At 43.3% G+C, this 12,963-nt stretch overlaps 3 protein-coding genes across 5 annotated transcripts; all 3 read left to right on the forward strand.

The window, feature by feature from the left end:
- Positions 1–404: 404 nt before the first annotated feature.
- LOC103990516 (protein DWARF AND LOW-TILLERING-like) lies at positions 405–5,962 on the forward strand. 3 transcript variants are annotated; one of them, XM_065116310.1, is made up of 4 exons: positions 405–528; positions 2,508–2,582; positions 2,717–4,267; positions 4,370–5,962. In XM_065116310.1, the coding sequence occupies exons 3-4, from the start codon at positions 3,661–3,663 to the stop codon at positions 5,611–5,613; spliced, it is 1,851 nt and encodes a 616-aa protein (XP_064972382.1). In that variant the 5' UTR covers positions 405–528; positions 2,508–2,582; positions 2,717–3,660; the 3' UTR covers positions 5,614–5,962. The 3 variants fall into 3 exon arrangements, with proteins under 3 accessions (XP_064972382.1, XP_064972381.1, XP_009407962.2); XM_065116309.1 differs by having other exon boundaries at positions 2,717–5,962; XM_009409687.3 differs by lacking the exon at positions 2,508–2,582 and having other exon boundaries at positions 2,717–5,962.
- On the forward strand, positions 411–1,334 carry LOC103990515 (protein yippee-like At4g27745). Its single transcript, XM_009409685.3, has 2 exons — positions 411–528; positions 844–1,334. Exons 1-2 carry the CDS (start codon positions 436–438, stop codon positions 1,069–1,071), a joined length of 321 nt encoding a protein of 106 aa, XP_009407960.1. The 5' UTR covers positions 411–435; the 3' UTR covers positions 1,072–1,334.
- Positions 5,963–9,640: 3,678 nt separating the features above from the next.
- Positions 9,641–12,843, forward strand: LOC135616759 (F-box protein PP2-A13-like). Its single transcript, XM_065116313.1, has 3 exons — positions 9,641–10,309; positions 10,514–10,632; positions 12,275–12,843. Exons 1-3 carry the CDS (start codon positions 9,977–9,979, stop codon positions 12,705–12,707), a joined length of 885 nt encoding a protein of 294 aa, XP_064972385.1. The 5' UTR covers positions 9,641–9,976; the 3' UTR covers positions 12,708–12,843.
- Positions 12,844–12,963: the final 120 nt, after the last annotated feature.

Here is a 12,963-nt window from a genome sequence, read left to right on the forward strand (position 1 = left end):
CAACTAACTTTATATTCAATATATATTTCCTCTGAATTTATTTATTTTTTCTTAATTTTGCCATTTACCAACAACTGCCCGTCGCTTTCACTTTCCTTCGCCCTTTTTCTTGTTCTCGATCTATCCGCGTCTCTATCCTCTGGCTTCCAATTCTTGCCTCAGATAATCTATCAGAGGCGGCGGCGGCGCTGTCGATATATATATATACACACATATTGTTTTGGACATTGTTGTGGTTGGGAAACTCGATTTTAGGTTAGTTTTTTCCTCCCCGATTGTCGATTGAGGTTGTGGTTTCTGTTGGGGGTTTTTAGGATTTTTTTTGGTGTGTTTTGATGTTCTTTACCTTCTTGATGGTTTAGATTCTTAAAAGTGTGTTCTTGTTGTGTGTGCTTGATTGGAACAGTGGAGGACCAGAGCTGGGGGCAGCGATCGATGGCGAAAATGGTCGGGCCTCGAGTTTACAGCTGCAGTCATTGCGGAAACCATGTCTGCCTTCACGACGATATCATATCGAAGGCTTTCCAGGTGAAGCTCTTATCGTAGATAATAATGATTGACAGACGCTGCAAACCTATTTTTTTTTCTGTTCCTTGCGGTATCTCAACTCCACGCATTTGCTTAATAGTGAAACCCGGTGTTTGAATCGAATCATTTTTTGCTGATTTTGGAGATTCATGGTGTTCATCTTTAGTATTTTGTTTGAAGCTAGCATTTTGACATGATCAAAGGGGACTGCTCTTAGGTCAATCAATTCTTTATTTGCGTCCTCCATATGGTGATTCTCACATTTGATGAATTGATTTTATGATCTTTGTTCTACATGCTTTAAATGTGTTGTAGGGGAGAAATGGGCATGCATTTCTGTTTTCTCATGCCATGAACATTGTTATGGGGCCAAAGGAAGACAGGCAGCTAATGACAGGACTGCATACAGTTGCTGATATATACTGCCGTGATTGTGGTGAGGTGTTGGGATGGAAGTATGAAAGAGCTTACGAAGAGACACAGAAGTATAAGGAAGGGAAGTTTGTATTTGAGAAGCTAAGAATCATCAAGGAGAACTGGTAGTAAGAGTTTAAATGGATGATGTGTTGGTGAAGCTTCTGATGCGAGTTCCCTGTCTGCATAAGACGGTTGTCTCTGCGATCTGAATCCTCTGATAGAGCCATATATTCTTGTGCATAGAAATGTCGCCTAATTGACGATTGTTGAACTTTATATAAATACCAGACTTGTGGTCTCGGAGATGTCGGTCCTGCCACCATGAAAACAATTGCTTATCGGTTAGGCATATGCGTTTAAGTAATGTTTCATGATTTATTTTGCTGCAATCTGCCTAACAATGAGCTTTAGCTTCATATAGTTTAGCTGCTTAACTAGTCTCAATTGTCACTTTATTATATTTGATTTGGAGCGGTGTGCATAGTCAAAAGATAAAATAACCATGCCTCTCTGAACAATAATAATTTGAGTTGGGATGTCTCTCTTCAACAATTAGTTGATTAATAGATCAAAGGAGAAAACACCCTCAGCAGTCACCAAAACACGCATAAAATGGTCTAAGATCGACATGTTGCATGATACTTGGAAGGGGTGGAATCAAATGCTAACAAGATGCTTTAGTCAAGGTCTAGTTTTGGTAAGTTGCATCTTTTGGCTATTGCTCTTGACATCTGGTGAACTCCCTGCAGCAGCTATTGTTAAAGTACAACTCCTTTCTTTCTGCCAGTTTAGCTTGAAATTGATTGACTGTTGACTATCATCTTCTTCCTATGTGCCCTATGGAAGTTATATAACTCATTCCTTGAATTTGTTGAATTCCAGGAAGTTGATGCTCCATGGTAATGCAAATTCCAAGTCTTTGGTAACCTAGGCGTTAATTTAGCTGATACTTAGCTTTTTTATGACTGACTATGAATGCTTCTTTTTTCTTTTTGTAAGACTAGGAGTGTGTCCTTGTTATCTTGCTTTGGTAATATCTGATCTCACAATGATGCACTTGTGTCAGCTCCTTTTTCTACTCCAAGTTGTCATCTATTCTCTTTTGCTCTTCATGGGGAGATTAAGATAAAAAGTTAGAAGTGAAAAAATGTTTATTGAACATCAACTGCTGTAGAAACCAAATATGATTTACAGTCTTGTAACACTAACTTCTCCATGGCATGGTGAAATTATTTTTAATCTCAGAACAAGAAACTAAAGTGTACTCAGATTACAATTCTTTAATGTTGTTTAAGACAGTCTAGCATTAAAATCTTTGCATTCTCTGGAATAGACTGTATACACATATCTGGTTATAGATTTCCACCTCTGTTCTCAATCTTATCAAGAAGCTATAATTGCAATAGTTTGCTTAGGGCTTGAGGAGAATTTATAATTTATTTGGAGGTGAAACTCTCCAGTGATTGTATTCTTAATAGAAACTCAGCTGGTACTGTACTAACAGATATTTATTCCAAAACATTAAGCTCTATATAAATTCTTTTCTTACATAATCTTTTCAGGATTGGCCTATCAAATTCTCTTGGATGTCTGTAGATTTACTCATCTTTTCTTGCTCTTGATCTCATTATGAAAAGGTATATCTTGTTACTAACTTTGATTTGGCAAATTTATGGCTTAGTGGGAGGTGCATCATGCTTAAGCTTGTGTTTAGTATTGATTTCCCAACCATATTATTTTGCCTTTGAAGCAAAATTTTCACTGTTATTAGGTTGCAGGATTGTCATTAGTACATATGTCAAATATTAAAGAAAATTAATAATACATCCCTGCGCGTCAAGAGTCTATTGCAACATTGGTCGCCCGCGTGTCGGTGGCTCCACAGCGGATCCCAACTCTTGCTTCCATGCAACGGTCGTGGAGAGGCGGCACGTGCGAGTCACGCCGCGCGAGGAAGCCGGGTGCAACAGTCACGGCAACGGTCATATTGGCAAAGGCGTTATGATTACCACCACTCGCAACGGTCGGAATCGAACCCCGCCTTCCTCTCCGTCCGATCCACATCGGGCGGTCGCCCGTCGTCAAGCCGACAGTGCCGGGAATCCCACTTTGGCAGCTGTTGGCGTTTTTTCCATGGAACGGTGAGTCCGTCGCACACTCACTCGCCCGGCACAGTAGCGGAGCAGCGGGAGGGACCGGAAGGAGGAGCAGCGGCGGAGGTGGAGGAGGAGGAGGAGGAGGAGAAGAAGAAGAAGAACACACAGAATAATCTTTGATTTCGTTGCTTCTTTAATCTTCCTCATGTTTTCCAAATACACCTGAATTCGAAGTCGGCCTTCTACATTTTTCTCTTCTCCTCTTTGTTTTTGGGTTTGGTTTCTGGAATCATGGAGGTCGCGGAGATATCGGGTGATGCCTCAGAGGTTCCCATGGCTACCGGGGAATCCGCACGAGCTTCGCTGTGGGACGTCCATGGCTCTGTGCTTGGCTCCTCCCGCTAATGTTTTGGGATCAAGATTTGTTCTTCTAACCATTCTTTGATTCTTTTTGACTTGGCTTTCAAATCTCTCCTCCACTCTTTCTCTCTGTTCTCGAATAAAAAAAATCGCCTTTTTTACTAATTTTTTGAAGCAATTAGGCGGCACACACAGCACGATAGGAAGAATTTGCATCGTTTTATCTGAGAAAGAAGCAGAGTTGGACGAGGAGTAGAGGATGTTGGCTGGGTGCTCATCGACGCTGCTGTCGCCGAGGCACAAGTTGAGGATCGACGCTTCCGTGCAGTTGCAAGCCTGCCATTTCCAGTTACAGGAGAAGCATTGCCCTCCGCAGCAGCAGAAGATGGGTACCCAGCGACTCGACCTGCCCTGTGGCTTTACCTCCCGGAAGGATCCCCTGAGGGTGGCGCTGTCGGTGGAGAAGCCCGCGGCGGAGGCTCGGGGTACCAGCTGCTCCTTTAGGCGGAACCCGGTGGCACACTCTTCATCGTCATCCATGGTGGCTAGGACGTCCTCGTGGGGAGGAACCGGAGAGATCGATGGAGGCCACGGCGGACCTTGGGAGCGGCGGAGGAGCTCGAAGAGATTCCATGAGAGGGGTTCGTGCGACGACTACCGAGCCAAGAGGACGAGGACCGGCGGCATAGCAGGATTTGTCGACGTCGAGGGCGAGGTATGGCTCCCTCAGTCCACCCAGGAGCCTCCATTGGTGGAAGGGGAGAAGGTGTTTCTCGTGCCCACAGCAGCAAGCTTTCCGCTTCCGTCGTCCTCGAGCCATACTTTGGTAGGAGGATCCTCTGGCCCCGACAATGATTTGAGCACAGGTGAAAATCCAAACGGCAAGTCCCAGTCTGATTCGAGTTCGTCGTCGTCGTCCGCATACGTTTCTTCTCCGGAGCCAACAAAGGATTCTTCTGGCAATACAGCATCGAACGGGTCTCGGATCCCTTGTTCTTCCGGTGTTGCTGACGCAGGCGGCGACGGAGATGGCAGCTTGACGGAGCAGCAGGGTCTCGAGCTCGTGCGCTTGCTCACGTCGTGTGCGGAGTCCATTAGCACAGGAAACTACGAAGCCATGAACTTTTTCTTGGCCAGGCTCGGAGAGATGGCCACCCCACAGGGAACCCCCATTCACCGGGTGGTCGCCTACTACACCGAGGCCTTGGCACTCAGAGTCGCGAGGCTCCGCCCTCACATGTTCTCTGTTGCTCCACCAAGGAGCCTCCTCGACCCGACCGAGGACGACAATGCTATAGCGCTGCGGCTCCTCGATTGTGTTAGTCCCATTCCCAAATTTCTCCACTTCACACTGAACGAGAGGTTGCTGAAGGCATTGGAAGGACGAGACAGAGTGCACATCATAGACTTCAACATCAAGCAAGGCCTGCAGTGGCCGAGCTTGTTTCAGAGCTTGGCTTCTCGGCGGCCTAATCCTCCGAGCCACGTCCGGATCACCGGGGTCGGCGAATCTAGACAGGACCTCCAGGACACAGGAATTAGGCTTGCGAGGCTCGCGGAGTCCTTCAACCTTTCGTTCGAGTTCCATGCAGTCGTGGACAGGTTGGAAGATGTGAGGCTTTGGATGCTTCATGTGAAGAGGGAGGAGTGCCTCGCGGTGAACTGTGTTCTGACGATGCACAAGGCACTCTACGACGAGAGCGGAAAGGCTTTCATGGATCTGTTGGATCTGATAAGGAGCACACACCCAGAGATCGTCGTCATGGCAGAACAAGAAGCAAAGCACAATGAGCCTAACTGGGAGACAAGGTTGGCCAGATCACTAAGCTACTACGCGGCCATCTTCGATTCCATGGATGATGCCCTGCCCAAGGACAGCCAGGCCAGGATCAAGGTTGAAGAAGTGTTCGCCAAAGAGATCAGAAACATAGTTGCTTGTGAAGGGGATGAGAGAACCGAGAGACACGAGAGCTTCGACGGGTGGAGCAAGCTGATGGACGATGGTGGGTTCAGATGCCTGGGAATTGGAGAAAGGGAGATGCTGCAGAGTCGCATGATCCTGAGGATGTACTCCTGTGAGAAGTACAGCATAGAGAAGCAAGGGGAAGGTGATGGACTCACTCTCATGTGGTTAGATCAGCCTCTGTACACGGTCTCTGCATGGGCTCCCAGAGATGTTGCAGGCAGCTCCTCCATGTCTCAGCCAAGCTAGTTGGTGGTTTCTGCATCACTCTCATATGGATTCTTTATACACTTCCAGACATGAACAGGTCCATTCTTTACCATTCACACAACATAGACATTCTTTATTTGCTTTTCTTCTTTTGCAATTCTTTGATTCTTTTGTGGCTGAGGCTCCCCATATATGTTGCAGAAGTTCAAAATGATTGTAATTTAGGTCCTCAGCAGATTACCTTATAGTTGCTTCCATTAGAATTTGAGGATAGGTATAGTATTCTTTGATTATTTCCTCTAGTGTAGCTGCAGAAGCACAATACATCATTCTTGTCATTGCTTCATGTTGATGGTAGTAACAGTTATAAATGGATAGTAATTGTTTCTGTGTGTGTCTTCAAGTTTCTTATGCCCTCTTCTGTGGTGCTCTGTTCTATGAGTGGATGATTTCCCCAGTTAGATTCCAATGCCAAACAGACACTTCCATCCACTCATCACATTGACTAAATCATATGTCTTGATGTGATGCAGAGTCAACCCTTTCTTAATTTGTCAAACACACTTTGTGGAAGATAACTTTCAGAAATCATGTCTTGATGTGATATAAAGTCAACCCTTTTCTTAATTTGTCAAACACACTTTGACTTTCTGAAATTATAAGCTGACAGATAGAGAACTTATGAGAGTCAAACAATCTTGTGATACTCATTGAGAAGCACTACTCTCCTGTTGAAATTATCTATTTTTCCTGCTGTAAAAATCAGAAATGGTTGTCGAATACAGTTTACTATATTTTTGCAAGGGACATTGTAAGATTTCATTTGTTTTGGAGGAAAAACTTGTTGTACATAATCTTTAAATAATCTAGAGCAGGAAGAAAGCAAAAAGATTGGCATTTCGATATCTGCATTGTATTAATGAACTTGGCAAAATGTTACCTGATGTGTATATGATTCAATCAACTAAACTAAATGCTCATTAGTTGATTGAACTATCTTTGCAAGAGTTAGAAGAATTCATTGATGAATGTATCACAACTCACCAGCTTTCATCTGTGGTTGAGATAAAAGTATGTTATGTGCTTTCAAGACTTCAAAGAGCCAAGAAGTAATAATAATACTATGAAAGAAAGGGCTGAGTTCACATGATTGATCATTGATCTCTATATCAACTTCATCTCTTCAGCTGGAATCAGAGAATAGATAAAATTTAGCTGCAACTAATGAGTATGTGAGTATACTACCATAGAATATATAAACCTGCGAAAATAAAATCATTATCTGTGCAGTATTAGCAGAGTTGCAATAAGTCTTTTGCTAATATGCTATTGAAGTTTTGGTTTTGTGACCACCAGTAATTGTTCCATGCAAGTTAGATCTGCCTCATAACATACATTTTTGAAGCAATCCTAGGCCAGCCCAAAATTCTTTGCCAAGTCATTTCTTCTGTAGTAGATGAATAAGGGGAACAAGGAACAAGGACAGGTGATAAGAAGCTAACATCTCGAGAAGATCACTGTTATCATGTTGATTATTAACTATTCATGGCTGTCACTCTAGAAAAGGCAAGATGACATCTTGATGCAGCAAACAAATGAAGAGGAGGAGAAAACACTACTGTTATCATGTTGATTATTAACTATTCATGGTTGTCACTGTTGAAAAGGCAAGATGACATCTTGATGCAGCAAACAAATGAAGAGGAGGAGAAAACACTACTGTTGCAGAAGACCATTGAATTCCCCTGTCACTGAACTCTTTAATCTAATCTTTGCTGCCTAACTCTCCTCCTACAAGAAGAGAGATGGATGTCAAAGAAACCACCATCAGCGAGATCTACTTTTGTTATTTCATCAAGAAATGTAGGACACAAACACATCTCTCATCAGTAAAAACAGGCACTTGTCTCAGCACCAACCAGTAGAGATGAGCCAGCAAAGGCACCGGCAAAAATTAGAGTTTTTGCAGCATTCTTAGCTTTCTTGGATAAGTCAAACTGATCAGTAGTACATTCAAAACTGTGGAGGATTCCTTCATTGTTTGCTTCCTCAGCAAATCTTTGTGTCACGACAAAGCCAAACAGCAATGGTCGTAGCATTGTCTTCTCGTTTTCTTGTTCTGTTCAATACTGGCCACAAGAAGAGATGGGTGGGACAGAGTCTGTCATATGATGACTCGGATCCACGCAACTGGGAATGGATTCTTTTGCTTAGAAGATATATCCTTGTGGCCATCTCCTTTCCATGTATAGATCATAAAGTGCCCTTCTTAGTTAATGGAGCTCATAGCTGTAGAGCTGTGGAGATGGAGGTGTACAAATCAACCTGCTGCCTGTGGCAGGAAGCCAGCGAAGCTTGTCATTATTCATGATTCTGGGAGATATTGGCAAAAGCCTCCTCCTCCTATTCCATGATTTATTCCTGATGAGACCGAGTTTATTTCCTGTCCAAAAAGTTTCTGGACCAGGAAATCTTCCATTAATACCTTCTATGAGAGAGAATTCCATGCTGACTGGCTCTGTGAAGAGGGTAGAATCATGCATTCTGCTTATCATCTTCTTTTCTGTCTTCCTCCTCCGTTTGGTAGCATGGAATTATCAAGAATGTTCAGTTGCACTGTAGAGAGAGAGGTGACAATGAAAGACCACCTGAGAATCTGCACAAATATATTTCATAAGATATCATCCAAAAATCTTAAGATAAAGTGCTTATTCTTATGGAAGAATACATGATCAAATTCTTCTGTTGTGGGGATAAGGCTTCCACCGTGTGACACAAAGATGGCACTCTCATCCGGTTCTGATTCCACCGTCCCCTAAATGCCCTCTGTCCCCATCAATCTCCCTCCTATTCAGGATGGAGGAAACAGAGCACTCAAAAGAAAAGCTCATTTGAGCAGAGGAGTTGTTCATGGTATTCCTACTAATTTATTGGCCAAAAGGATGTGATGTTTGTAGCTCTGTTTTCAGATCAACTCCATAAAAGTAATCCACCATCCACAGTGTTGGGGTTGCTCAGTCCAATCTAGGATAGAACAAATGAGATTTATGAGAGTATTCAATTCAGTATAATGATCCAAGTGGTGTGGGTGTGTACTTGTTGTGCGACAATCATCCTTATCACTTTCCTATGGAACAATTCATCAACACTTTCATGGCCTACTTGATCAAATCTGTGTATTTAACACCCTTCCTTTGGAACATGGATAGTGGCATCCAACACAACTCTTTCCATCTGTGAGATGTGAAAGATAGCACAAAGTTCTTTTCAATCCTTATCACACGTAAATTTGAATAATCCGAATGTCTCAATTAATTATCAAATAAGAGATGATGAGGATAATAACGGCGACAAGACACGGGCCGACGTCAACTGTCTCGGATGACGCCTCACGCCTCGATTGACCCGACAACACCTGGTCTGACGAACTGGGACGTCAGTCGAGACGCATTAACGACCTGCTCAGGCTCGGCCCTCCACACCACGCCAATGCCAGTGTCAGACGCTATCAGGAGTACGAGCCTACCCCCTACAACGGGCACAGTAAGCTTCCCTATAAATACCCTTGCATGCTAAACGGAGAAGAGGAAAAAGAAAAGACACACAAAACAGACCTCTTGACATCACTTGACTTGATCGTCGGAGAGGTTGGGCCGAGTTCCGACCCTACCTATGTGTAGGTACGAAGACCGAGCCACCTCTTTGTCAGTGCCAGAGAGAGGGACCCTTCCTCGCAGGACGTTCCGATGAGCCCCGACGCTACTCGATCCGCTCTACCACCCCCGTCGGTAACCCCGAGAGACCTTCGATAGGATCCTCGTCATCCGGACCCGAACCGATCCACGTCGACCCTTTGGCCTCGGCTTAAAGTTGTTTACACGAACAAGAGATTATTATGATATTTTTTAAAAAATAAATATATAAAAATACATAATTTACACACACACATATATATATATATATATATATATATATATATATATATATATATATATATATATATATATATATATATATATATATATATATATATATATATATTCTACATGGCACGAAATGCAATAAATAGAAGGCAGCGACAGAGGGAGAGGGAAAGAGAGAGAGTTGTCGCTGAGGTTGTAGCCAGAAACGGTGGAATTGGCTGCAGAAGCCAAACGGGGAAGCCCGCGAGGTCGCGCGAATTGGAATGGATGGTGGGTTTCTCATCCTCCTCCTCCTCTTCCTGCCCATGAATCTGCCGCCTTCCACGAAGCGATCCGGAGTCGCCCTCCTCCTCTCCTCCAAATCCCTCACCCTCTACCGATCCCGCCCCAATTAGTCCTCAAGATCTCTCCTTGCCAGCGGTTTCTGCGGTGGTGAGGGGAGCGTTGGAGTTGCGGGTTTAGGGTTAGGGGTTCTTTCGATGGGAGCTGGGATGTCGAGCGACTCGGGGCCGGAGGGGGTGAGCGGCGGCGGCGGCGGCGGCCCGACGGGGCTTGGCACCCTACCGGAGGGCTGCGTGGCGGAGATCATGCTGCGGCTCGAGCCGGCGGAGATCTGCCGGCTCGCGAGGCTCTGCCGCACGTTTTGTGGGGCGGCGTCGGCCGACCTCGTGTGGGAGACGAAGCTGCCGAGAAATTACAGGTATCTGTTGGGGAAGGCGTCGGGGGAGGACAACTCCGAGGGCCGCAGGCTTAGCAAGAAAGAGATCTTCGCGCTGCTCTGTCGCCGTAATGCCTTCGGTGGGGCAAACATGGTACGGGCGTATCGTTTTCCTTTTCCTTTTCATCGTTTGGCTCTTGTATCATCCTCGAATTGTTGTTCGGATAAGAATATCATGCGAATTTCTCTAGTTCTATACATAAAGGGAGGAATCTTTTTGCATGATTCGGCGACAAAATTTGATGACCGGACCATAGATTCTGAGTTTTTATCTTGTTGATGGATCGGAAATATGCAGGAATTTTGTCTGGAGAAGAAGAGGGGGTTGATATGTATGTGGATATCTTCAAAGGCATTGTCGATAACAGGGATTGGTGATAGGAGATACTGGAACTTCATTCCAACAGCAGAATCTAGGTAGATGCCTCTCCTTCTTGTGTTTGCTTGACCACTGAGCACCTTAACCACTGGGATGTCTCCTCGGAGACATACTTCAGTGAATGACTCACATGATTTTAGTTCAATTTGAAGCATAATCTGGCTGGTCTCATGCATTTGTTCTTATAAAGTTCAATATATTTGCAACCTTAATTTAGTTATGTATATTACTTGTATGTTACAATCTCTCTTTTTTCATTAAGCATGGTTGTATTATTAATGAGATGTCCAGGAATTTCTTGATTATTATTAGGGAGAGAGATTGCAACACAAGGGATAAATTAGAAAAGAGTACTTGCTGGAAAGAATTTAATTTAGGCCATGAATCAAGAAGCTTAACTCCTAAACATAAATCAGTGACTTTGAACATTGATTAAGTAGTAAATCAATTAAAGATATTAGTAAGAAATATTAATTACGGATGGATGAAGATTAATTTGGGAATGAGTCTTACATTTTTGTGTATTATGTTTCTTCATGTATTCTTGAAAGCTATGTTTGTATCGCAAAGGCGTATTCGTGTGTATTTGGGTTCATCTATTTAGATAACCGAAGATTGAACTGTATTGAATCTTGGTACTGAATTATTTGATTCTACTTGAATCAGCTGAATGTTATTATCAGCTTATACAACAACATATCAGAATCTATCGAGTATGTTGCTGTGGTAACAGTGGTTCCTTGTGTCTCTTATGCAGTCCACAGTTTGACCATAAGCTACCCTCTCCTTAATTCTCATGTTCCCACTAATTTTTCTGTCATGTTGTACATTTATCCCATTGCAATTGTAGACCATGTTATTTAAGCCTTTCCTCTAGCACATATTTGGGTGTGGTGGTTTGACATTAGGAATTTGTTTGATTTGCTTGCCAATTAGGTTTCTTGATTTAGGAGAAGGATCATGTCTCATTTTATCTTGTTTCCTTTACCACCAATCTCAATTTTTGGTATTTGTTGACTAATAACCAAAGAATCAGAAATTGTTTGCCACATGAGACTAACATGACACATTCCCTGCTGCCACATTTTCCTCCTTTTATAAAGGAGTAGTCTGTCAACACAAAAAGAAATTGAAATAAAGGTGACATTTGTTGAAAGCATATGGAGGAAATCAAAAGCTTTGTTTCTCTGAGGAAATCAAAAGCCTTTGTCAAAACAGTTTCCTTTTGCTGAGATATGTTTTGTAGACTTCTCTAATGTATTTTCGTTGACAGCGTAGTCACTCAAGTTTATTTTTTAAAAGAAATTTTTATTACATCAAATAACATACATGATGCTCATACGTGGACATAAATATGAGATTATTCACTTGTGCAACAATGTATTAACCTTCATTTCTGCAACAATGCATTAATCAGTCCAGATATCTCAACGATGACACTCGGTAGTATATTAGATTCGTATGTCGAGATATTTCTTTTCTCTGAATGGTCCTGTATGCATCCTTGGCATTTTCCTTCCAAATGTATTATCTCAAGATGAGGAGTAATGCATTGTTAAGATCCGTAATGCATCATTCATTATTGTTCTGTCATTTACTAGATGCTTGATTTGCCAATTAAAACACTTCATCATTATGTATAGAAGAAGGTAAATGACATGAAGCACTTTGTTCATGTAGGTTTCAGACGGTGGCATATCTTCATCAGATATGGTGGCTGGAAGTTCGTGGGGAAGTGGAATTCTGCTTCCCCGAGGGCACATACAGCTTATACTTCCGACTTCACTTAGGAAGGGCCACCAAACGGCTCGGCCGTCGGGTTTGTAGCCCTGAGCACATCCACGGATGGGACGTGAAGCCCGTGAGGTTTACGCTATCGACCTCGGATGGCCAACTCGCTCAATCCAAGTGCTACTTGGACGAACCCGGAAGTTGGATCCACTACCATGTTGGGGATTTTGTCTCGAGAAGCTCAGATGCACCCACCGGAGTTAAGTTCTCGATGACGCAGATCGACTGCACCCACACTAAAGGGGGTCTCTGCGTTGACTCAGTTTTGATATGGCCGCAGGGCTTCGTCGGTCCGCCGACTGCATCCTGCCCGCTCTTGTAGCTTTGCCGTGGGAGGTGCATCATGTCGTCCGGCAGATGGTGGTGGTGTCCTGTACATACATATCTACCGTCTTGATGTTGTAATGTGAAGGATGATGAGGCTTTTCCCCTTTTAATGTTTTATCCGTCTTCCAATTTTTTTTGGGTTAAAAGCGATCATTGAATGAAGAAAGAGATGCTTCTTGCAGCAATATCTAATCACCTTCAAAAAGCAATGTTCTAAATACATAGTAGAAGTTCAAGCTACAAAAGAATCA

The sequence above is a fragment of the Musa acuminata genome, chromosome BXJ2-7 (genome assembly GCF_036884655.1).
Source record: "Musa acuminata AAA Group cultivar baxijiao chromosome BXJ2-7, Cavendish_Baxijiao_AAA, whole genome shotgun sequence".
Classification (NCBI taxonomy): domain Eukaryota; kingdom Viridiplantae; phylum Streptophyta; class Magnoliopsida; order Zingiberales; family Musaceae; genus Musa; species Musa acuminata.